This window comes from Vidua chalybeata, chromosome 2 (genome assembly GCF_026979565.1).
Source record: "Vidua chalybeata isolate OUT-0048 chromosome 2, bVidCha1 merged haplotype, whole genome shotgun sequence".
NCBI lineage: Eukaryota > Metazoa > Chordata > Aves > Passeriformes > Viduidae > Vidua > Vidua chalybeata.
The window spans coordinates 30619554-30646279 of NC_071531.1; the positions used below are offsets into that span (position 1 = coordinate 30619554).

At 41.8% G+C, this 26726-nt stretch overlaps 1 protein-coding gene across 1 annotated transcript in view; it reads left to right on the forward strand.

Moving 5' to 3' along the window:
* AFF3 (ALF transcription elongation factor 3) overlaps window positions 1–26726 on the forward strand; it is a 315284-nt gene that overhangs the window by 227043 nt on the left and 61515 nt on the right. Inside the window, exons 9-10 of the mRNA XM_053934722.1 lie at window positions 2404–2455; window positions 17241–17281. Of these exons, the coding sequence (XP_053790697.1) occupies window positions 2404–2455; window positions 17241–17281 (93 nt within the window). The remainder of the gene's footprint in view (window positions 1–2403; window positions 2456–17240; window positions 17282–26726) is intronic.

The window sequence follows — 26726 nt, forward strand, 5'->3', positions numbered from 1 at the left end:
CAAAGTAGACCTGTACACTGGCAACCTGATACATCCCTGTATCAGCCAGATCCCTCTCTAGGGGAAAAAAAGGCAAGCAAGTGAGCATTTTATGATGACCTGGTCTTCTTCCTATCCCCAGTGTTAGGAGCATGTTTGTAGGATGATGGTAGTTCCAAAAGGAGCTGCGAGCCCCAGGCAGGCAGTGCTTTTCTTGGAAAGCAGCACTTCTGAAATGAAAAGCAGACAGGGAAAATAAAGATGGTCTAAGATGTACAAGCAAAGAGAGTTTGAAGGATCAGTGCTGCCGTTTGTTGTTCTTTTTGTGTGGATGGTACTGGATTGTAGTCCTTGTCTCACACCACCACACAGCCTGAAGGCTTCTAAATATCCCAGTTGCTTCGAATGACAAGCTCACAAAACACTTTTTTATGTGTTAATACGAAAATCCAGGACACTGATAAATACACAGAGGTATCTAGAATGTTTCATTATATGCTTTTGATTTTTCAGCTTCCATTTAGGAGAAGAACTAAACTGCTAAACCTAAAGTAAATGTACTTAGCTACCACATCAGTAGCAGAAATTCATGCACTCAAAGAAGAGCAAGAGGTGACACCCTGGGAGTTCTTTTCACACAAGCTTACCACTTTCTGGTTAAATCACTATCAGTGCAGATTTCATCACATAGGTGCCAAATCCCAGATCTGAGCTTTCTATTTTCGTGCACTGTTTTATGAGGGATGGCCTGAACAGATCCAATTAAAAGAATGAGCAATTATAAGATTGTTTGGATCCCTGTAAGTGACAGGATCCAAGGCCAGTATGGATCTTGTGGTGTTTACAGGAAGTTTTCCCTCTCTGACGTGGTTTATCTCCTAGGAGCTGTATCCTGTGTCATCACACCTGTCCTGTTTGCCCAGTTCTCAACAGGGCTTGTTAGCTGGGTCAGTGCCTGCGTTGATATGGCCATCAAAGGGAGAAGGCAGAGAGAGCTTTTTCCTGACAATGGACATACTTTGAGCTAAAACATAGGCAAGTCCTGCTGGGAGATTGTCAAGTCCCTCCAACTCAATGAGTGTCCTCTATATTCGAGGTGTCTGCATTGCCAAGAGATTCCGCTGAGTTTGATACGTTGATCTTACAGAGGAGAAATGTTGGCACATATAGAAGGAAATGTGGGAAAAAAAAGCAAGAGGAGAATCTTTAAGAGATGAACTAGCAAGAATTTCTGCTCCGACCCCCAGTCCTGTTCTTATACACCTACAGTCCCTGAAAGGCGCCGTGGGGAAAGAGGGAAGCAGCTGTGACAGCAGCAACAGGCAGGGACTGTGCGTACAGCGGGGAGCTGAGGAGAGCGTGGTGAGGCTCTGTGCTCTTTTCAGCACACCATGTAGCCCATGTAAGAGTCATGCTTTTCAGGCACGCTCTTGGAAGATCTAGGCACAAGTACAAGGAGGTGGTTTGAAATTACTACATATGTCTTCTTGCAATACTTACACTCCGGGGACCACCCACGGCACAGGATGTGTTTGAATTGCACACCAAGCTTTCTTCTGGAGCCGAGATGAAATTACAGATTCTTTTTTCCCAGAGTGCAAGAAAAATTAGCAACTTTCTGAATTATTACTATTATTACTGAGGCACTTTTTAAAAATAGGTCCTATTCTCTAAGACTTTTCAAGCACTGGGGGAAATCTTTGCACGTCTTCAACTCCTTTAACTTCTTGTTACTTAATCTTAGATTGTAAAAAAAAAAAATGTATGTAGGTAAAAACCAGATTCCTCTTCTTTGTGAACCAGTTTAATCAAGTTGGGGAAAGGATATGGGAAGGCAGGATGAAAACCTTATTAGAAATCTTATTAGAAAAGATGGGTTATTTTCTATATTTACATGACGATGAAATCCTGTGCATCCTCTTGTGCACTGAGAAAATATATTTTAGTTTTAATTGTTTCAGTCAATGTCAATTTTACATCAAACAAGCAATAAAGTAAAAGTGGCCTTTGGGAAACATCACTGAACCTTATTTTGTGCTGCAGTATTGCCAGTGTAAACATCTACTTCTGTTTTGTAAGCTCAAAGCCAAATGGACAAAAATTTCCCCTCAGGGAGACTACTGACCTGTCAGCATCAAAAATATTCTTTTTAGCATATAAAATTGTTTGTCAGTGATTGTAATAACAAGAATCTTTGCAAAATCCATTATTACTCCAACATTTTCTTTTAGGCAGCAATAGTAGGAAATTAGTTAAAAAGTTAGCTGATAGCAACTTGATAAGATATAGTGTCACAGCTACAAAGTTCCTGAGATATAATACATTTTCTTTCTATTTACATTATTAAATATTTACAGTAAGTCTGAGAAAATATCCAACGTAAAGCATTTTGATAAGTTATAATTCATTCTGCTTGCTTTCCAGAATGCTAGAAGATGACCTCAAGTTAAGCAGTGATGAAGAGGAGAATGACCAGGTAAGAACCAGACAAGTAATGTGCCACTTGAAGCATGTTTCATGTCGAGACTGAGCTACTGCAAATATTTTGCTAATGCTTTTTCTAAACATACAGAAAGGTTATCAAAATACATGGCAGTACTGTAACTGGAGTAACAGATGTTGCTGCTCAGAGCCAGCCTGCATGTGCTAACTGCTGGATTGGTAGGGAGCAGGCTGCAGTGCTCTTGATTTATTACCTTGATGCGACCCAGAAGGTTTTTGTATCAGCTTCCTTCTGATTTGAATTTGTTTTGTTTTAAAGAGTGGCCAAGGAGGGGAGAAACAGGAATTCTGGATTAAGGGTTCAGGCCAACTTTGCAATCATGAGCTGGCCCTGGGGATTAGCTGCTGGGCTGCTTATCTCTTACCTGCCTCCGGCATCCTCCCCCAGCCCTGGCCTCTCCTCTGAGCATTTTTGGTCCTGACTCTGCGTGGCCCCTGCCTGCTAAGAAAACTAAAGAAAACTGAGAAAAACCCTTGGCTGTGCATTTGATTCACTCCATAACAGAGTGATTACAGCAACTGTGTTTTAAACACCCTAAACTACCTGACTGGCAGCAGATACACCATCCAATGTTTTCCATGTGTCAGGGGAGCTAGGTTTTGTTGGGTGTAGGACTGTCTCCTAGTTTTTCCTTAAAATATTGTTGTGTTTTGTCTAAATAGTTAAGGACTCAGTAGAATAGGGCTGGAGCTTGACTTTCCCATGACCAGCTGAGTGCCTCGTTGCCAAGCAATGCTGTGCTGTGTTCTTTCCTTCTCAGTATCCTGGCTTGGATAATTTGGTTGGGAATAAGAGGCCAAGACCCCCTTCCCTTTCTTCTTTCCCTAAAATGCATGACCCATGCCTTCACCAGAGTATATGAGGGTAACACTGCTCGTGGTTGCATCTCACAGATATAATGTGGTCTTCTGTCCTGGTTTTGGCTGGGATAGAGTCAGTTTTCTTCCTAGTAGCTGGTGCAGTGTTGTGGTTTGATTCAGTGTGAGAACAGCATTGATAAGTCCCTGATGTCTCAGTTGTTGCTGAGCTTACCCTGAGTCAAGGACTTTTCAGTGTCTCCTGCTCCACCAGTGAGCAGGTGCACCAAAAGCTGGGGGAGCCCATGGCCAGGACAGCTGCCCCAGACTGGCCAAAAGGAATTCCCTTCCACAAAACATCACTTCCAGTACATAAACTGAAGGAAGTTTGCTGGGACACACAAATCACTGCTTGGGAATGGGATGGGCATCAGTCACTGGATGCTGAGCAATTGTATTTTGCATCACTTGTCCTTCTTTGGAATTTATTTTTCTCTTTTTATTGTCTCCCTTTTCATTGCAATTATAATTCTTACAATATTATTTTATTTATTTTATTTAAACTGTTAAACTGCTCTTATATCAACTAATGAACTTTTTTTTCCCCTGCCTCTTCTCCCCATCCCACTGGGGCAGGGGGAGTGAGCAAGCAGCTGCATGGTACTGTTGCTGGCTGGAGCAAAGCCATGTGAGCTTCAAATATGATTATTTCAGTCATGGGTAACTGGAGTACCTAGATGGGTAGGCTAGATGGATATCTAGACTTATGAAATTCAGGAACTTAGACAAATAATTATAGGTTCATAGGATAGGCATGATTTTCTTTAACTATTGTTATTAGATGTCTCTGTTTTACAATATTCCAAACAACAGGTAAATCAAAACTTTTAAATATTTATATTAAACCATTGTTTTATCTATTTTGAGCAGAGCTTCTTGGTGTTAAGATTCAGCACAGATATTCCATTATTTACATATTTATTCAATTTCTTTTTGTTTAACATATTTCATCCTGAAACACTTCACATTTAATTACTCTTCCTGCTTGTCTAGATAGCTTAAAATACAGCTCACAGACAACATAGGACAAAGTAAAGAGAGGGAGACAAGGGATGTCTGAAGAGTAACAAAAGCAGACCAAGGTGCCATGATATTGCAGCCAGGGGCTGGGTGATAGGGGAAGCACAAGCTGCTGGCCAGGAGAGATGTCCTTCAGGCAGGGGGACAGGATCCTGAGTAATGATGTCAGAGTGAAACAGGCTGGGAGACCCAGAGAGGAAAAATTCTGCTTTGCTTTATAGCAAGCAGAAAAGGACATGTGAAAGCGTTTATTGTGCATAAAGAATAGGATTAGTTTAGGCAGAGAAGAGATTGTGGAAAAGTCCTGCGAATCAGGCAGGCACACATGGACCTCTGGTTTAGCACTGACTTGTAATTATTAACATCTTCTGTGTGTTCATGTGCTGTGCCAGGTCTCTGCTCAGTCACCAGGGCTCCAAGATGCAGCTGATACAGGCTGGGTCTTTCACTTCAGTGCTCCAGCAAGCTCTGCAGAGCCAGGACAGAGCTCACCACCCATGCAGCAAAGAGCAGGGCTGAGATCCCATGACTCACTTCTAATCATCACAGGCCCTAGCATGATCAGCCTTTAGAAATTACTATTTATTTGGTCCCCTTTCCTAGTCACATTTTTTTTTCCTAACTTGGCTATACAGACAAAAATCTCCCAGAGGCAGTCTGGCTCCTGCTATGAAATGCTCCTGCTCCTGGTATGAAATGCTTTGTAGAACCTTAGCTGAGACCCCCAGGTTTGTTTAATGAACAATCCTAAATAAATATACCTGCTGAAAAAACAAAACACTACCTTTCCATCCGCCTTGCAGGAAATAGACACAAAAATGAGTAACACAGACTCTCTCTTCCAATAACTGCTCAGATGGACCTGTGTTTAAATGTCAGCAGAACTCGTTTCCTTTTCCTTCCTAACTCAGAGGCTCTTTAATCTCATATCTCCTGAGCTCAGAAACAGGAAAGAAAAAAAAAAATCAGAGATTAATAGATAGGAACAGTACATGAGAGATTCCCAGATATTCCTCATGTAATAAATTAACCTTTGAGCAGTCAGACTCATTCAAGTAGTCCAGTTTCTCAAAGAGCTGAAGGCGAGCTGTACACAAGCTGGCAAGCTTTTAATTTTGCTTGTTTCTAAATGGAGAAATTTAGAGGAAAAACTTTGAAAACTTTGGAAGAGATTTTGCATTTAAGTCTGAAATTGCCAAGCAGCCAATGGGAAGTTTCTGAAGTTGTGCAAAGGGGGACAGGTGCTTCTGTGCTCCCAGGGCTGTGACCAAACCAAGGAATGTGAGCCATGGATGAGGGAGGCCAAATGCAAGACAGAGGCATGATTAAAATCTTCGAGACTGCAGTGGACAAAGCATTCCCAACCCTTCCCTCAACACCTGCAATTAAGGTAGTGAGATTCACAGACCCATGAGAAGCCAAAGAGGCTGGCTTTGAGCTGAGTACATGTGCACCCACAGTAATTATATTATCCACACATATTAGTCTCATAATTTTAATTACATAAATGTATTTTTCCTCTTTAATGAGCATAGTTTATCCATTTAAAATGATCATTTCAATTTTACAGGCAGTGATCATAGGATCTAATATGCAGAGAGAAAATTTCCTGTTGGCATATTTTACACCACACAGATTGAAGAAAATATACTTTTTAATCCTCAATCAATATCTGAAGAGCATGCAATTAGCAGATACCAAGGTAGTTAACATAAATCTGCAAGTTAAAGAGCCAATTCATTCTGATTTATAACACATAGAGTAATAATTTCATCATCATCTCTCCCAGAAAGCATCTGAAGCTTTGTAGCATGAAGATGTCAAAATTGTACTTAAGATTGTTCAGACTACTGAATTGTAGTGGTTATTGCCTTTTGGTTCTCTGAAGTGTGGCATAGCACATGAAACAGTCCCCATTATAATACCCTGCTCTTCTCCATAGAGGTCACTGGATAACTTAAATCAGTCTTGGGTGAAATATTAAAAGGAGATTGTCAATTGTAATGTGAACAATTCTCTCCCCCCCCCCCACCCCCACTTGTCCTTTTACAACATGCACATTTTGTAATAGAAAATAATTCCTTTAAGGGGAGAAAGATCCCTGGCATCATTTGTGCAATTCGTGTCAATCAATAGCCAAATAAATTAACTGACTGGTACGCATACATGGAATAATAATCTAACATATTTTTGCAACCCAAGTCTGCTTCCTCATATGCATTTTTTTTGCACAGGATCAGGTTGGTTGCCGCTGAAGTTTTGTGGCTGTGAAAATTTATTACCCACAGAGTCAATCTGCATTCTGGCTGCCAAGTCTGAATAAATAGAGTCATTGTGCTTGTCTGGAATATGTAACCAAAGTTCATCAAGTCAGCTTGACTTTCACATCCCACGAGATTCATAAAAGCCAACACCCTGGTATGTGCTCTTGATTCCTGCCAAAATTTTGTAAAATTGTATAAACAGAAGTTGAAGAAGCAATCAGAACACACTCCCAGGGACATGGCTCTGCACTCTAACCCCGGCTGATCTCGAAAGGGAAGACACAAGATTTTTCTTTTCAAAGAAAAAATAGTATGACTCCTCTCCTGTGGTGGCAGGTAACTCAGGGGCTTAAGATGCCCCCCTCGCAGAGTGCACAGGGAGGCAGCAATCAATCCTCTCAAGTTCCTTCATTTTGCTCGTGTGTCCTGCACTGAAGGAAGAGATCAGGCACATTTGCCTTCAAGTGGCCACCTTCCTCAAGAGAGGACAAAGACAGACTGGCCCTGCAGGGTGTGCGGTGTAAGCGAAACCAGCCCCTCCGCAGGCAAGCCAAGACAAACAGAAAGCCTTGTCATTTCACAGGAGACCTCGGGGGAAGAGCAGCCTCAGAAAGTTCACAGCTTTAACACAATAAAATAAAAGGCTTGTCAGCCTGATCTGGCTCGCCACTCAAGCCCCATAGGGTGATGGAAGCCCACCCAGCCTGGCGCCTTCCTGGGCATCTTGGGGTTGCCTCCCACCCATAGCAGCCCAGGGACAGTCAGGGTGGGCTGCTGGCCCCGGGGGACTTGTCCATGCTTCAGCATCACCCTGGTCGTGGTCAAGCCATAAAAACTGATGCTGATTGGAGTTACACTTGTAGCTCCCGTGGGAACACACATGTCTATATTTTGTTCCCATCATGTATGTGTTGAGGGTTACCAGGGCATTGCTGGAAATGCATCTCTCTGGTAGAACTGTCAGCAGCACAGGCATTTAGGACAAGAGCACAAGCCAAATCTGTCACAACACTGCAATAGGACAAAAGTCCATCTATGTGCTCGATGGCAATTGGTGTGGGACTTTTCCCTTTCACTTCTGGAGGAAAATCATCCTGAAATGAACAGTCACACATCTAGTCACCCAGAAGGAATGATTTTTAGTAGAGTCATTATAAACAGTACTTCTGCATATTGAAATGCAATATTTCAGCTAATTTGATGCCATCTGTAATGAATTCTGAAACAAATTGATAAAGGAGCAAAGCTTTCTTTCTGTAAGCCTGTTAGGAGAGCACTTTCCAAAGTCAAAGATGAACTGAGCAGAGCACCAAGGCAGGAATATATAGAGAAGAGTTTTACTGCAAACAAATTGCAACACAACACTGCATAGCCCTGTTCATTATTAGAACCATTTTTACACAGTGCTAATTGGGTTCACATATGCCATGTCCAAATATTTTAACCACATTATGTCATTTTAGTGTTGTATTCCCTTTTATTCACCTCTTCATCAGTGCAATACTTGATGCTTGATCAGAAAGGAAAATGAGTGAAAAAGAAGATGAGAACACTCAGGTCTAGAGAAAAAGCACAGAGCCTGCATCATTTCTGCAAATGAATTTCTCTCAAAAAAAAAAGCCTTGATAAACTTGGAGGAAAATCTCTTTCTGATGAGAAGTTTTTCACTCTACTGAGCACAGAAAACATATTTAGTGAAGTCTGGCTGCACACAAGTCTGACTGCAACCAAAACCACACAAAGCAGAGATAAGCAAAAGTGGAAAAAAATAAGTTTTGGGTAAAGGAATGGCTGGAACCTCAGGTGTTTTTTTAATCAATTCAAATGCTCTGTTCAGCCCCCTGTCACTATAATGTGAGTGTGTTTTTGGACTGGAGGAATAGGCACTGTAACAGCCTTACTTAACTTGGGTAAGTCCATTATTTCCTGTGTATTAGAAAAGCAATTCTTTTGGTATCCAACTTAACTAGAATCCAGAGTAAGATTTAAGCCAGCTGAGCCAAGGATTTTTTGTGGTTTGCCAGCTCTGATTTTAAAATCTCCATGACATCTAAATTTGCACTTCCACAAGGCATGACAAGAAGACCGAGATTGCCTCACTGAAACTGTCAGATGAAACAAAATAAGAGCTCAGTCTTGTCCTGCCAGCTTGGCTCACATCACTGCCTATCTTACAAAATCAGATTCCATGGCTGGCAGGCAGGATCAAGCTCTAAATTTGAACGCCACAACTATAAATGACAGTGAAAAAAGTTAGAGACCTGCTTGGATCTTGGACATCAGTGCAATACTTGATGCTTGATCAGAAAGGAAAATGAGTGCATAAAATGCACAAAATTTGGGCCCATTTGAGCATGACACTTTGATCTGCATGCTCCTCAGTAGCAAAACTCCAAAATAGACAGGAAATTAAATTTTAAATGTAAGGGCATCTTCCTTGTCTCTTCATGTGGATGCTGTGACTAAGCTAAGTTTTAACTTGGTAAATCTCCAAAGCCTGCCCTTTTCCACACATATCACTTTTTTCCAAGACTTCTTTCTGTATCTGATGTAACATTCTTAACCCCATCTTCTTTAAATATTTTTTTAGAACTTTTCTCTCCTTGTGAAGTTGAATTACTGTATGAACACCTGTTTTGACTGGCGTGGGAATGTATCCTACTGCAATCAATTCAGCAGTGTTGGCTAACTTGAGGCATAAGAAAGGATTAGCTCCAACATTTCCAGGCTGGATTTTGCTTGTCCCTGTCTCTCATAAGCCTTCCAGGCTGTGCACTTTTCCTCCTGCTGCAGAGAGCCCTTGCTGCAGCCAGACACTGTGCCTGAGTCTTGGCTCTGCTCAAGCCTGGCCACCAAGCTCTGTTTGCCTTCAGGCAAATGCATTCCAGCATGCCTGCGAGAGAATGGTTAAATAACCAGCAATCACAAATAATCAGTGCTGTTGTAACATCACAGCTATTAAAAGCTGTGTCTCTCACAGGTGTGCACACACTCAGGCATGCACACAAACACAGTCTCACAGCCTCCCCAGGAGCTGCCTGTTGCTCCCTGCTAGGCAGAAGGCCAAGCTCACTTCTCTCCCCTTGGCCATTGAGCCCAGGCAGGGGTGATGTCAGCATGAGGAGCTGTGTGAAGGAGATGTGGTGCACAGGGGTGGGAGACAACAGAACTAGAGAGAGGCAGCTGAGAGCATGTTAGAAAACAAAATGAACACAAAAGGGGAAAGGGATTAAAGGAAAAAAAAAAATGAAGAAAATAAATTGTGGGAAGAAAGACATTATAAAGGGAGTAGAGGCTATATTAGAACATGATGAGAAATAAGTAAAAAGATTCAGAAGTCAATCCATCAAAACTACCATTTAAGAAAAAGAGACTGAGGAACCATTGCTACAATTTCTCCTGCACCTAGGATGAAACTGCCTCCTCTGAAGTCAGAGAGAGTTTAACCACTGGTTTCAATCAGCCTAGGATGTTACCCCTGTCTTCTTTTTTATTTCCTTGCACAATCCAAGCAGATACTTGGGTAGTAGCAAATGCATCACAGTTGATTGACATAGCACATCCCTGGGAAGTGTTACCACTATTTGGGGAATTTAGGCTTGTCTTTCCCCTATTTTCAAATATATGGACTTCTCAAAAAAATCTACTTTAATTTCTGAGCTTTCAGACTTCCCAATAAATCTTTTAATGCCTGCGGCACAGCGCTGACAATTCTTGTCTGCAACAGCCTCAGTGCAAGCAGCACTTCAACCAAGTTACTTTTTCCTGGATAAGAAGACTACTTCTGTTGAGACAGAGGGGGTTTTTCCAAGGTGACTTTGCAATGACTTTCCAGTGTTTGCAATGACTGAGACCTTCCTAACAGTGGCATTGGAAATTAACCATTTATTAATATAAAATAACAAGGATTTTTCTCCTGTTCATCTCCACTGAAAAAGACGAAAGTTAGCTCATCTGTGTTGAAACCTTGCATGGTTTTTGGGGCCAGACTGCAGGAAAAATCTGAGCAGATGCAGGACAGAAGCCTCAGCACTTACAGATTTATAAAAATCTCTGTATGGTTAATACCCATGCTGATTATACAGCAATTTGGAGATCCAAATCACTTTACAAGTATTAACTACTTAATACAATGCCCGTGAGGGGCATTTAGGTAGAGCTAAGCAAGAATTATTATCTCTATAGAACTGACAGGGAGACTGTGGCTGAGATGTGGCTTGTTTGAAGCCACACGGCAAGCCAACTGCAAAGTCGGGATTAGCACCTGGGCCTTTCACTCCCAGGTGCCATGTTCAAGTCACTAGACTGTGTTGCCCCTGAAGATTAATAAGGATTAATGGGCAAAGCAGAGGAGAAAGAACAATGTATGCCAAGAATATAATAATAAAACTCCAGGGTGAAAAATTAATACTGAGGTGTTGAAAGACATCAGAGAAATCATGAAATCCAGAAGGAGTTTTACAGTTTCTTAAAAGATGTGGCTCTGATGATAACCAGCTCTAAAATGGGAAGAAAGGAAGACCCTTTTAAATCTTACAGTCTGTAAATCTTAAATAAATATGAACCAGTCAGTGAAAATCACATTCATACATTTATATTGCAAATTTACAGAGAAACACTCAAGTTGCAGTTTACAAGTGAATTTAAATCCTTCAGAAATTCACACTGGAAAGCAATCCTCAAACAAAGCCCCTAAGAACAGTGAGGTGTACAGAATAATGCAGTGAGAGAAGGCATGTCAGGAATCATTTGCGATAAATTGCCTGACCTGATCTCCTTGGGCAACTTCCTGTGGCCACAAGATACTCATGGGCATTTAACCAGAGCAAGTCTGTGGGTGCAAGAGGTTTCCAATATCTCTGTTTTCAGCCCTGATGAGCAGCTCTGCACTCTTCAAGGAGAATACCGAAAACTGGAGAGAGTTTCAAGACATGGGAGAAAGATGCTAACACATTGGGAGAACATGCCTTGAAGTGAAAGATATCCACAGGATGAACTGAGCTTGTCTAGAGCAGGGATGCTGGCTGGCTGGCTGGATCACAGCCTATAAACACCTGGGAGGTTGCAGGGCAGCTCTGTATCACAGGCACAGGTCTAACTTCCAGCACAAGAAGGTGTTTATAAACTCATCTTAATGTGAAAGGTGAAAAACTGCATGTGGTTGGACTGAGATGGGTTCACAATAAGAGAATTATCCAGAAGTTTTGCTCTGAGTCCACAACAACACCCAGATTTGAAGCAGAAAAAAAAAAAAACCATTCTGTGGAGTCCTATCGCCCAAACTGCAGCATGCAATCAGGTTGTGCCCTTCACAAAAATTTCTTCCTGGCTTCACTAGCTTAAGAATAAACTGCATTTAAGCTAAAAAAACCAACAAAACCTTTGGAAATGAAAACAGAATCAACATGGAAGATATGTGAAGAGTGAAATGTGAAAGAAGAAAGATATAAAAGTGTTTTTCCTGGTTTGGTTCCCAAATGACAGTATATAGTAATGACATCTTTCCTTTACCCTGGCTTGGAAAAAGTGTGTCTACAGCTCATTAACTGCAGTCCAATACAAGGTAACATCCAGCACTCTGGGTGGTTGCTAATATGAGAGCTGCTGACTTAGAGCATAAATGGTTCACTGCACAGTTCCAGGGCAGCACCCACCACCCAAGGAAGACAAACAAGATGGTATGGAAGCTGTGCAATTTATTCATGCACAGGCAGCACGTATTGCTTCACTGTTGCCAAAGAAATGGTTCAAATTCTCACCACGTGTACACCTGTGACATCTCAGGGAAGTCTCTGGTGTAGTTCGTGTAACTCCATACAGTTGCTGTAACTGAGCTCTCTCACAAAAACAACAGTTAATCCACAGGACAGGCAAGATGGAAAGCAAAATGCCTGAATCTGCCAACAGCCAATTTATTGGCTTTTATTTGCCAAAGATTGCTGTGGGTGAGGTATAGGAAAATGCATCTACAGTCAGCCCGCAGTGCCTCCACGACAGTCTTCCAAGCCCAGCAGAACATTGGTAGTTTTCATTTGTTTCTTATCCAAAAATGCCTGTGAACCCAGCAGTTTATGAAGCAATCCTTTTGCAACAAATTTTAAAAAGAGGGATTTCTGGGGAACACTTTTAACACTCCTGTATCTCCATCTCAATAGCTGTATTCAACCCGTTCTGCACACTGCTCAGTCCCAATTACAATGAGCTAGCTCACTGCTCAGTCCCAATTACAATAAAAGTATTTAATTTCCTCTCTGATTTCCCTTCAACAACAGATTGCAACTTGTCACACTTCAAGCTAATTTTGGTAGCTCATTTAACACACACTGAAACCTGAATATGTTCCCAAGCTCTGGCTCATTGCAATAAAGGATAGAGAAAGGAGATGAAATCTCTGGAGATTGAGAACCCAACCATGATTACTGCTGGCTGAAAACTTGTTTTGTCCCAGTAGTCTTGGGGTACAGCTAGAATCTTCCATGAATGATTAATAGACTATAGACAGATCAATGAAACTCTGCCCTAATTGTATATGAACCAACTCAGCTGGGGATCAAAGAAGTCTAACCAGCCACTGTCCTGTAATTTGCAATTCTTGATGTAGTGAAACAGCACAATTCATACTCATTTACTGTGGCTAGTTTCTCTGGCTAAAGTACCTGAGACATCTGAGTGATTGGTCTTTTCCCTTCCCTGCTTCCTACTCAGCATTTAAGTTACTGTGTGGTGAGTTGGCCTCCAATATCCGTGTTCATATTGAGGAGAATCTTCCTTCATTTAGTAACCCCGCTGATTCCAAGAACTGAAAATTCAGGATTATGTTCCTTGCTAGTGAACACATTCTATCACTTATCAAGAGACTATTAAGCTTCCCATAAAGCACTTTTTAGTGCTAAGTCTTGTAGATATTTAAATTCTGTCAGCAATATCAAAATTATTTCTTATCCCAAATTTCTATAACCAGCATAGTAACTTACTTCCAGGAATAATAAAGACTGTAGAACATACTCTCAGATTTCTTGATGGATGATGAGTTGGCCTCAGTAAAGTTGTTAACGATGTAAAATAAAATGCAAATTAAATAGCACAATCAAAATGTAGCTCTTAAAAAAATAGTCATGCAGGCATTATATGATACTAAGTACCACCCCTTTGCTTACATTGTTAGATAGATAATACCAGCATATTAGAAACATAATAAATCACAAAAAACTGTTTCTATAGCTGTGAGTTCCTCAAACTATGGGTCATAAACCCCCATGGGGATTCCTGAATGTGTTTGAATGGGATCACAAACTGTTAGCAAGAAGTGAGGGCAGATATTTCCTTCTAAATTGAGCAGCCCAGTCCTGTGGCAAGGAGGGGAACAGGAGAGCAGATTGTAATTAGTGGCTGCAAGTATTTATACTTGCTAGGGAACTGCTAACTACCTTTAATTACAACGGCTCACTTTCTCCAGGAGAGGGGAGCAATATAGGCTAGAATTAAAATTGCTGGATAGCTGCTAACTGCCTTTCATTGCAGGCAATAGATCTGTTTCTCCAGGGAGGAAGAATAAACTTGTGACTGGATCTTATTCCCCCATCATTTAGAAATGGGGCCATTACCAACTCAGGGGGTCACACAAATATGCAGTCCAACACAGTTTTATTTCCAGCCTGTGTAAGAAAGAAATCAATAGTCTCATTTAGAGAATGTGTGACCACCAGCCGAAGACTGAGGTGCTCCATGCAATCTGCATTGCACCTCAGTGAAGAAGGATGTTTATTAAAGGACTTAAAATGAGAGGGTAACTGAAAAAGTAGAATGATCTTACTGAAACACACTTGTACATTTCTTTCTGTGTCCCTGCCTGTCATCTGAACCCACTTTCTTGGCCAGAAGTGATCACCTTTTCAAAGCTTTCAGCAACTGAATGCATCAAGATGGAACCTGAAGACTGGCACTTGAGGCTGCAGTTCTGCACAGTCTCCTGGCTCAGTTAGCACACCAAATGGGTCAAGACAAGGGACCTCTCCTCTTCCCTCCTGAGGGCAGCTTTCCTCAAGCCTGGAATAGAAATTATCCAGCCCTTCTTCCTCTCAAAATTAGGGATTTTAGGGAAACACAACAGTGATATGAATCCCACTTCCCATATTTGGGGCTTTTAACAACCTCAAAGTTCATGTTTGCTTTCTTGCGGTCTCTTCAATATCCATGCGGCCTGTGGTTGTAGAGCAATCTGTCTCCTTCAATGCCTTCTGGCTACCACAGCCACCATGTACCTTTCTCCAGGATTGCTCTGCAGCTCCAGAAGGGAATGGAAGCAATGTCAGGTGGAAGTGACCTTGCTAGTGGACATGAACTTATGCCAGCAACAAAGGTCTCCACTACTCCCCCAGTGTCGTTCAGATTCTCACACTGCACCCTGTGATGTGACACCCTCTGCCTGGGGAAGCAGCTCAGAAAAGGGATCTAGGTTAGAAATAACATAGGGGAAACCAGGAGGGAAAAAAAAAAAAAAAAAAACAACAACAACAAAAAAAATTGTTATTTTTTTTGACTGGATCAGTTTTCCAACACATGAGCACCTGTGGTGGCCTAAGCCAAGAGTGGGAAACATGGAAGTGTCTCGAACAGCACTGCCACATAGTGGCTGTGTGAGATGGAAAGACTGGCCCTGGCTGATGTGGGGAGGAAAAGAGGTGACCTGAATGCTGTCTACACAACTTGGCCAGGGAAAATGGCAAAGATAGTGAGAGAAGCTCCTGAGTTTCGCAGACAAAGATACAATGTAGTGCAGGCCACAGCATCGAAGCAGCTTGAAATTCAAAATGTTCATAGCCTCCTGCTAGTGGGAGTGATCAGGCATGGGAGCAGAGGAACTTGTATGGGCCCTGGGTGTTTAAAAAGAGTTTAAGCCATAAGTCATTCTTAAACCTAAGGTTTGGGTATCCTCTGAACTTGAACTTGCAGGAATGTTGTCCTAACAAACCCCTTGCAGAGGAGAGAGGAAAAATTATGCCAGCCCATGGGACTGGAGAGTGGCTGCACTCTTTAAAACCTGTAGCCAGTGACATGGATCGTTTTGGACATAAAGCGCATGGAAATAGTATGACCTCCTGGAAACAGTGAAAAATACCAGACTTTCCATGTTATTTTCCTAACACTAAAGACAATGTGTTCATGCCATGGGAAAACTCCCACTGAGCTGCTGGGACCTTCCAAGCCCTTCCCACAGGTTCTCTGCCCACTGCAGAAAGTCAACACTAAGGAAAAACCCTCCTGTGAGACACGCCACTGTCTTCTGACAATCTGGTGGGTAATACACATCAAACTACATATCCCCAGAAACCCAGCAGGCACAAGTTATTCCAGAAAGTCCCAAGAGCAGAAATCCTGCTTCCAGAACCAAGTGGAAACTCTTCCCACTCCTATCAGATCTTCAGAGATCCATTCAGGGGATCTTTTCACACCTTTCTGTGAAATACAATGTAACTGCAGCCACAAGTCAGGTTTTCTCAAGCTTCTCTTTGTAATTCATCAGCAGCATTTTTGCCGAGCCAGAAGGGTTACATCCATACCTGGACCATATTTACAGGATACCTGTAAGTCATCTAACTTGTTTGGAAATAGGGATGCAGCCCCCAGCAGGCTGATGAGACAGGAAGAACAGTTTCAAAACGTATTTACTGGTAACTGCAATGAGAAAATAAACTTTTATTTCCCTGCCCCTTGACTGTCTGTACTGCTTAGCTCTGTGTCCCTTCTGTGTCATGTGAGGCACAGCCTGGACATGTGCAGCTGGGGATGGGACACTCTGGGCATGTCCAGGTGGAATGGAGTCTTTAAGGCAGATTTTCAAAACATTATGGATTTCATCTTTGCTTAGCAGTCAGTTACTGTGCCAAAGCCATGAATCATCACTTGAAGTGATTGAAGGAGGGGGAAAAATAATATTAGTAAAGTGGCAAACTAGCTCAGGGATAGGCTTTGTAGTCCTATTAAACTTGAGAGGCTACAGTTTCTATTCCCAGAGCTGGAGGTTAACACAAGAACAAGAACCATGTTTCCCCACCCTATCCAAAGAGTTGTACTAGGCAAAAACTGAAGAGCAAACCAGCAAAAGGTCAGTCCTGTACTGTGTAGGCAAATGTTGCCAGCAGATTAACATGGCAGTGTTCATGAATAGTCTGCAGCAGCTCTGGCAAGCTTTGCAAAAGTTATAATTCATCGCAGAGGAACCAAATATGTGATGTTTGTTTCTGTGGAAGAATGGGAGGAGACTAATGGTAAAGGAGAAGGAGTGGGAGTGCGGAAGCGGGGAGAGGGGAAAGCAGAAAACCTAGCCCTGGCGAGTTTTCAGGGACCTACAGACAAAAATTGTCTAAATAGAGTAGTTCAGACCTCAAATACCGCGCGGTGCTTTGACAATCTTCTGGGTTTTGGCATTTTAAACAAAGTGTTCTTACATTTCTAGGCTGGAATGTCCATTTGACTATAGACTCTCTGCTAGTTTGCTCGTACTTTAACATTTTGGACATGTGACAAAAATGTGTGTAACGCATTTTTTAAAGTGTTGATTGTGCTCGTAATTTTCAAGTCAGAATATAAAATAAACATCTCTGCCCTTTCTTCCAGCAGGCAGCACAGAGATCTGCTCTCCGCGTTCTATCTGACAGGTACATTTTGTCATTTTTATGAACTATAAATTGCTTTATGAAACGTTGAGCCCTATTTATTGTGGCATATAACTCATAATCGGATTTTGTCCCCAAAGTATCTGTGAACTGGGATGTTAAACATTTTGCATGCTTGGATTTGTCATGCATGTGTAGAGTTTATTACTGCAAAAATCACAGTCTTGTTGTATTTCATACAGAGTATGCAGAATCCCTTGTTGTGATACCAAACGAGAGATAAGAAACTTACTGGAGAAGGCATGAATGATGCAGTAAATTCTGAGCTTTAGAGTTTGCTGAGATATATCTGAGCTCATTTCTCAGCAATAAGTACTTCATTTATTCCGAGATGTTCTCTTTTGACTTTTTCCAAATCCTTTCCCTGGGAATTACTCTTCCTTTGATGAGATCCTCTGTATGTTTTATGCACAAAAACAATGCCCTTTTTTACCCCTTAAGTTTTAAGAGATTGGTATTTTGGAGGAATTTAATTAATTTTTTCACTTCTTCTGGAACTGCAGCAGTGCTCCAGGCAGATAAGCAGGGGACCAAATCCTTAGTGTTCAGGTTTTACTCAGCTCTTTTTCAAGCAAAAAAATCCATTAACTTCAATGGGAAACTTGCCTGAGTGAGGAATTCAGGATTTGGGCCATAGTAAATGTTATAGTTGGGCTGTAGGTCTGCACAGGTATTTACCTTAAATGACTTTTATGAAAGAGGATTGATTGAAATATAAGGTAGCTTTCTAAGACGGTCCTGATTTCTTTTCCAGTTTTGGGAAAGGGGGTCGGGAAGGGGGAGGAGACACTGTACATTTTAGTGCCTGTGAAAAAGAACTAGCAGATTTACATTTTTCCACAAATGAGGTACTGTGTCATGCAGGCTGACACAGAGTAAATTTCCCCATGTCTTGTTGGCAGCCCCCTCTGCTCTGTCTGGCCCCCAGCCCCCCGCCTCCCTGGGAATAAGTGGTAATTGACTCTGGAAGCCAGCTCAGGCCAGAATTTCTCCAGAGCAGAGCCTGTCACTTAGGCTGAATTATATGTTGTGCATGGATGAATAACATTTCTCTCTGCTCAGAGGGTAAGACCGCCAAAATTATTGACCTTCCCTCCCCAAGTTTACAAACACCGTTTTGTTTGGAATTTTTTGCCCGCTTTAAGGAAAAAAAAATCCTGAGTAAATTGTATGGGATGTGGGTGAAATTGCTGGCACAGTTATAGGGCTCAGAAGTATGTGCTGTAACTGGAATGAATGCAAAAAGAAAGTGGAGTTGGAATCAGCATTTTGCCCCTCTCCCTGGAGGTGTGCAAGCTCACTGCTGAGGCAAAGCAGATTTTGCACTTGGTGGGGACAATACCGTGACCAAAGGAAACATGGGGATTTTTTTCACAGCATTCTCCCCCTGGGCTGCATGTTGAACATTCCTGCAGGAATGGTCCTGGAGGTAATTAACAAACCCAAATCCCGCAGTTTGATTTCTGTCTCCCTGGAAAGAAAAGTGGTGGTGATGGATAGCTGTTCCCTACCTCATCAAAGGTGGTGAGGCTGCCTTCATCCACACAGCAGAACGGCCTCAGTATTAATAATCATCATGCCTCAGATGTAGGATTTATGATCAAATATTTCCCTATCTCCCCCTAAAAGCATGCTCAGGGACTACAGCTTTTCCAACCTGTTCTGCAAAAATTTGGCTGCCAGAGTACCCTCCTTCTCCCCCTTCTGGAGGGGGTGCTGGGAAGGCTGGGGGTGCACCCCGGGGGTTTGCCCCCCTGACACCCATGACCTCAGTGCAGCAAGCAAATGGGAGGGCAGGGGGCCAAAATCCCCCACTGTGACAGCAGTTTCTGTCTCTTCTTAACTAGAGCAAGGATGCCTGTGATACTGCTGCTCATTAGTTGTGTCCCAGTAGCAACTCAGAGCTCCCAGCCACACACCAGCACTCCCAGCAACAAGGGAGATGGCAGCTTATGATAAAGCTTTTTTTTAACTATTCTCCAGAAGTTCCTCTTGCAGTTCTTGCTTTCAAATTCTATTAAAGAGGTAACAGTTAGCTAAACTAAAAGATGAGAAAAAAAAATCTAAACAAACTTAAAAGAGGTTTTTAAACCTAGCCATTGATTTCTGTAGTGTAGTACACTCAGTCTTGTTTTCAGAATGACACAGTAACCCCCAGCAGATTTATGTGCAAACACAAAGATTAGTGACCCAGAAGCTTGACTGAAACAGCTTTTCTGCTTCCAGAAGACAGGTTGCTCTGCACATGCACTGACTATTTTGTCAGCAAAGATGCACTGGCCCCATTAGCTTTTCATTCTCTCATGAAAAGCCCTCGGTGTTTATTCAGCACAGCATGGTTTTAATTTTATTGTGCTCTTCTGTAAAGTGGTCAAACTATGCAGATTACTCACTTTCTGGGACAGAGAAGAGCAAGAACTTAACTCATATACCTTAATCGTATAGAGCTGGCATCTTTTCAATTGTCTCCTATATCTACTGCCTGAATAGCTTTCAAGTGAAGAAAAATGCCTGTAACTAAAATATCTGGTGTGTTCTGTTGTTATTTAACAGTAAGCAGTGTAGTTAAGCCAGGTCTTAAACTTGCTTAATCCCACTGAGCTAAATAGATTTTATTATTGACTCCCATGGTTCCAGAACTCTGACCTTAAGGCTGAATTTTGTTAAAAGCTAATTTTTTTTGCAGTCTGTTCCACTAACCCAGAAGCACTTGCTTGCTGGATACATTTGCAATGGAGAACTTCCAGCTGTAAATTACAGCTGTTTGCAATCCTGCCCAAATACAACCCTCATTATTATTCTTTTGTTCTTTTTAGGTTGAAAAGCCCGCCATGAGGGAGACCATACAGTACTTAATCCACACATTAAATTTACTCACAGCTCATATTCATGTGCAAGATAAGATTTTCCATGAAGTAAAGATTTACAGTGGTCCTAGGGCACTTTTATTCCCCTGGCTGTTTTTAATTCTCTGTGCTGGAGTGCAGGCCAGGTGGGTCTGCTGAAGAGTTTTGGACACTTAGAAGGAAGTGGTAGTGTACCACTGCTGAATTTCCTCTCTGGTTGTTACAAGGGAAAGACAGGTCCTTTGCTGAGTGCTTGGGTGGTACTTGGGAGACATGCTGATTTCACAGCCATGATCTGCTCTCCTTTCTGTGTACTTGTACTGGAAGAGGCAGGCAAAACCCACCAGCTCTGCCTATACAAACCTCAGTGCAGGCGTGTAAGGTACAGGCAGAGCTGAACCCAGTCATCTCAGCAGCCATATGGCTGTGCTGGCAGGTCTGCCATTCCCAGCTGATAAGCCATGTAAAGAGTCCAGCTCAATAGCTTGCTCTCAGCACCTCGGTGATACAAACATGTCGTCCAGACCTGAGCTGGGAAGCACAGGCTACGATAAACCTTTTAGATCTACCACCTCTTGCTGTTGACAGAGCAGGCATCTCAGCACTAGCATCCATTTGGCAGCAGAGACAAACCCCGTTTGTGATGGCTGGTGAGCTACACAGCCTGTCCTGACCTTCAGTCTGGGCAGAAGGTGCTTTGTACTTCCATGTAGCCATGCCTCGTCTGTCCACGTCTGATCACGGTTAGGACACCAAAATGCAGGCTGTACCAGACATGAGCTGGTGGACCCTAATGGGACTGACCAGTAGCATGCAGGATCCTGAAGGGCAAATGAATTTTCCCTCTTCCCCACTGGAGAAGTGAAGAGTTTGGGCCACTGAGAAGCAGTGGAGCCTTACATCTGTGGGGAGAGGCATTTGGAAGCAGAGAGGCTGCTGCACTGCCTCTCATGGCTGCATGCATGCATTTAGCACTCAGGCGCAAGAAAAATCAAAAAGGTTGACCTTGGACGACCTAGTCCCTTGCCCTGATATTGTAAGCAGGCACAGAATTGATGATTAGTCCAGTGGGATGTGTAGCACACCTCTTCTTCAGACAAAGCCACATCAAGATGCACTATTTGTGTTGGGAGGCCTGGGGAGGCATTGCCTGTAAAATATTAAATTTTAATTTAAAAATTAGATTTTTTTTATATAAATAAGAGGCAATTTAGATTTTTTTAATAGATCACTTAAGGCAGGCAAGGCAGCTGTTCAAGCAGCCTTAAAACTTTTTGTGAAAGAGACAAAGTTTTCTTGTTCTCAAGTATCTTCTTGAGCTGTGATTATGTGAAGCAGTTAAACTTGCGATACCCCAAAGTAAAGAGTCCAGTGACAGCTAGCAAAAACACTCATGTGCTTCATGTCGCTCACATACTTAATGTTTGTGTTGGACTGACGTTTTCGATAACATCGCCTTTCACACCATGAGAGCTCTCCACATGAGAAGCGACATGGTCAGCTTATCAGTGAGTGACTCAGCTAGCTGGCTGGCTAGAAAAGCTTCATGTGGCAGCATTGTGCAATCAGTGACAGCCAGGGGAAGCCTTGGCTTGGGACAGCTGATCTGGGACCCGGCAGAGAGTGACGGAACTGAGATCACAAGCTCCACAGGAGTCAAAAAGGTTGGCCAGAGAAAAGCATATGTGCACAGCGCTCACTGCCACAGAGGCAGACATGCAGTTCTCAGCATTAGCACATTGCTTAAACTTTCTGGATTATCTTTGAGAGGAAAAAGAAAATACTTCTGAGAGGGAATATATGGATTTATCATTTATGTCTTGCACGAAAGCTTGGCTGTTTGGAAATGCTGGTGTCTCACACTTGCACCCGCCCTGGCCCCTGCCCTAATATAGAGTAGCAACGGGCAGCTGCTCCTTGGAATGGTCTGGAGTTTCTCAGTCCTGCTAGTTACAGAACGTGAAGGTGGAAGAGTAATGATACATATTGTATATAGGATAGTTTTTCCAGTACTGGAGAATGTTGTGAATTAGTGAAAAGGGGCTTTAGAAGAAGAGCCTGTGTAGACAGCTTGAAGTGAAAAGGAATAGGTATCTCTTTAAAACTGGGACTCCCTCTACTTAATTTGTGAGCAAGACCTGTAGCACTCACCTTTTTGCTGCTGGATGTTTTCTCATACCTTGACTATTGCTGGTGTTCATTTAGAATTGTTCTGCCATAGCACCAAAGATATGGTGTGGATGTATTGTTGTGTGAGAAGGTGGAGCAAAGCTGTCCCAGGGAACTGTGGCAACTTGGAGCCCTACTAAATACTGGAATTCATTTGATGTTTAAAGACAGAAAAGGAAAAGTTAAGATGTATTTTTCTCTTCGAGGAAGTGATAGTGTTTTGCTACCGTGACAGCCAAACATTTCCCACCTCCCTATGGGCAACCTCATGCATTTGCTCCCAAAAGATATCTGGGGGAAGTCAGTTGTAGCTCCCAGAAACATCTGCATTTTGAAAAATATCTATCTGCTAGAAAAAAGGTCTGACTAGTAATTTCTCACATATTTTCTTTGACTTCTTTGTCTTTTAAGAAACAGTGTGAGGATAATTACAGCATGAATGTGGAAGGTAAAAAGGCAAGGTGTATGTCTGTGGTCTTTCATATATTAGTAAGGAGAAAACAGGTCCCATTGCTGGCTGTCAGCATGAAGAATATGCAAAGTGCTGTTGGGAAGAAGAGTGTATATGTGTGCAGCATATGAAGTGCCTCAGCATATGATTAACCTCACTGGGTATGTAGTAAATAGTAGATAACTGTGATAAAAAAAGTATCCATGTGATTTATCAAACTGAGCAACTGTGCATTTTGCAGTGAAGCAGGAGGTCAATCCTGAAATCTAGGGCAAGTAGAGCAATAGGAAATTGCGGGGACTAAGAAGTTAATCATACTGTTGGACTGCTTCCATCTGGTTTTGAAAGACGGAGTCAGTACAGTGCTAGCGAGGACGCTTCACGGCAACAGATCAGGAATTAATTTTTTCAGCAAATCTTCAGCTATCATTTGTGGCAACACAGGCTTATAAAAATGTAATTTAATTTCTTTGGAATAAATCAAATAGGACAAGAAGTGTGAGAATGTTTTTTTAATGTGTGTATCTGAGGCAAAAAATAAAAAGTGTGAGTAGGATAACAGCAACAATCCAGGAGGAAACGAACATTAACAATATAAAACCTGGAAGGCATATATGACCATCCAGTTAAATTGTGCACATAATTTTCTTTGAAAAATCAGTTTTCAGTTGGGAAACTTCTACATTTTTATGACCCTTAGAGGCATAATCTTGTCTAACCCATCTGTCCATCTTCATAAATGTGGATCAAAGGAGCACTGACCTAATGTTTTGTGGAATTGATGCTCTGAACACCACTTAGATATATCATGAGTGCACAGCAATAGGCAGCAAGTTTGTAAATAAATTCTGTTTTCCTTATTATTGGTACTACTTATGATATTTCAGTGAGATTTGAACGTCTGGGCAATAAAAGTCCCCGTAGGCAATGAACATGTTGTAAAACAAAAGGGATTATAACCCTGATAGCAATTCTGCTAGCTAAAACTTGCTTTTTTTAAACAGGTACGAGGACAGTTAGCTGATAACATTATGCCTGTCTTATTTCAGCAGTGGAATAAGAGAACAGAGAGCCTTATACCAGGAGTAACATGTTGTGATATTTTTAGTGCTAGGCTGCAAAAAGTGAATGTTATAAATACATTTGTATCTATTTCCTGGCAGTCTGATGAAAGAGAGCTCAGGTTTACACAGCACCAAAAGCAGGAAACCAGTAGCCGCTCTGTTCACACAAATCACAACTTTCATTACCACTTCTTTTTAAGAAAAGGTGAAAATTTATAGCAAGCAGCAACACCTCAGCCTGGTCCAGTTACATGACACGAGTTTGGGACTTTTGACTCCTGAGTGCTTGTGAATCACATCCTAGCTGTAGCTCAGGGAGTCTCCAGAGCAGGTGCAGCAATGCAAAGGAGAAATCTCAGTTCCCTTTGAGTGAGGCAGCAGTCCATGCAGCAGATGGAAGGAGATCCCCCCTTCAAGCTTTAATCGTTCAGTAATCAGCCAGGCACAACAGGGTTTTCTGGCACCAGCTCCATGGATGATGATATGCTTGCTCCAGTCGGTTTTTTCTGCCTTCCTGCAAAGATGGTTCAGAAATCTTAGTTAAATTTCTGGGTTTGCCTTTACAACTAGTAAGGCTATCTGCTTTCTGTCCTCTGTAGTTTTTAATTTTAGATTCAAGACCATTTTCTCCTTGCTCTTGCTTTTGTTCTGACCCTGGCAACAATGAAGGCAGAAAGGAAAGGGGAGACTGACTCGCTCAGGAGAGAACAGTCAGGTTCTGCAGGAGGCCAGCCCCATGAAAAAGATATGCATGTGCTCAGGATGGGCAAGGGATTCCTCAGAACAGTGTCTTCATGAGAGCCCAGTGGGGACAACACTGTGCAACACCAAGTCTGTGCTTTGACTGGCTCTTTGTTTTCTGAGGGGTGAAGAGGGTACTACACAGATACAGAACTGTTTCCAGTTTCTTTGAAGGCAAAAAAAAAAAAAAAAAATTAGGATGAGTTAGTACAAAGAATGAGGTACCCTGTGATTTCTCCATGGGGATTAGTTGTGGCTGATCAGGCCTGAAACACTCCTGCAAGAAGTCACATTGTTATGATCTGAGATACTTTGCTCCCTCATGCAGTCCCATCCAGATGTCTCCTCCATTTTTTCATGACTACCTCAATTTTGATGTAAGTTGCAGGAAAATTTTTATCCTTTCCTCTCTCTTGGAAAAGTATTGGATTTAATCTACCACTGAGGAATGGCTCATACTCTTCCAGGTTTCTTGCATTTCAGTGAAAGGAAATGTGTGATCTTTGAACAACCTGGGTTTTCTCCCAAAGAAAAACTGGAGCATTTGTGAAATTAAACAAAGCTTTTATGGTGGAACAGCTTTTTAGTACAGCTATTTCACATATGCTGGTGGGAAGGTACAGCGTCAGTCCAGCAGGGCACTATTAGCTCCCCCAACACCCTCACTGGCAACCTGATGAGCAGGGAAAGTATTCAGGCTCTGGAACCATTGAAGCTTTTTTGATGTAAACTGAGATCCAAAAATCTCAAATGGCTCATTTTCTAAAGTTACAAGGTTGGTTTTTTTTTTTTTTTTTTTTTGCTCACTCAACATTTCCAGGGAGTCTGTCTGGTGACATTTTTTTTATAAATTATCAGACCAAACACTTTCTGCTTTATTTTTCATTATTATTGCTTTCTTTTGAGGTTCTGTTTCATGGGTAAATTCAAAGTTGGAGGGCTTTGTTCCAAACTGGAATGGCATGAAATTTCAAATTCCTTCTCCAAATGGAAGGCCTTCCTTCTCTCAAGGACTGTATTTATAGTAGGCTGCTCTTTTTGCAGTCAAAGAGGGGCCAGATCATATTATGACTGTTTGCTCTAATGTGTTTTTATCTGAGAAGAAAAATTAGGCCTGGATTGAAACTGGGTGTAAAAAGTCTAAGTTCAGAGATTACATTTTTATAACCTGAAAATTTTATCATTTTAAAAGGCAGAAATAAATAGAAATTACTAAAATTAAATTAGGTATTTTTCTACGACATATGATTTAAACATGATACATTTTATCTTTAATATGGTCTGCAATCTTCCTTCATTTTAGTCAAAAAGAAAGTTTTTTATTTTAAAGGTAGGTATTTTATATCCTACGAAATTTACTTTGCATAGCAGTGTATCTTCTGTGTTAGATTGTTAGTAAGATTTTAAAGGGTTTTTCATTCTTGACTTGGGTGCAGAACTCTTTTTCAGGCTGAGACACTGCCTTTCACCCACACATTCAGCCAGAAAAGAATAGGCCCTTCTCTGTGAAAATTTAGAAGCCAAATAATTCACAAATAGCTCTCACCTATTGCTTACTGGCACAATCAAACATAGCTGCTCTAAATGAACAGTTTGTCAAATAAAATTAGAAACAACAACAACAAAACAAACAAAAAAAAACCCACAAAAAACAGGGGAGTGGGGATAAAGAATACCATGATTCTGATTTAACAGATAAAAATCACCCCTCAAAAAGTCATAGACACCAAGTAAATTTATTGCTTTGCAATGATCCTTTAAGACACTTGATATGCTTTTTTGAGGATCTGCTGTGGCCCTGGTGTCATGCATACCCTGGGAGGTTTGTATTGTTTCATGCCCAGGAAAATGATGCCTGTTGGCAGGGAAGGTGCTGGTTAGGGGACAGCTAGACCCTGGTTCCCAGCAGTCCGAAGAGATGTTGCTTGCCATTCCCATCTTCCTTTTTGTTCCTTCCTACGTTACCTTTAGAGGGAGAAGAGGAAAACCAGACAAGTGGCCTCTGTCACTTGAACCTTCCCCTATGTGGACTCAGAGCTCCATGATTTTGGCTAAGTTTTCCGAGGAGACCTTATCCCAGAGCTTCTCTGTGTGCCCATCGTGGGCATCATTGCTGTGTTTCTTGCTCAGGCTGCCCTTTCCCCATTCCTCAAAAC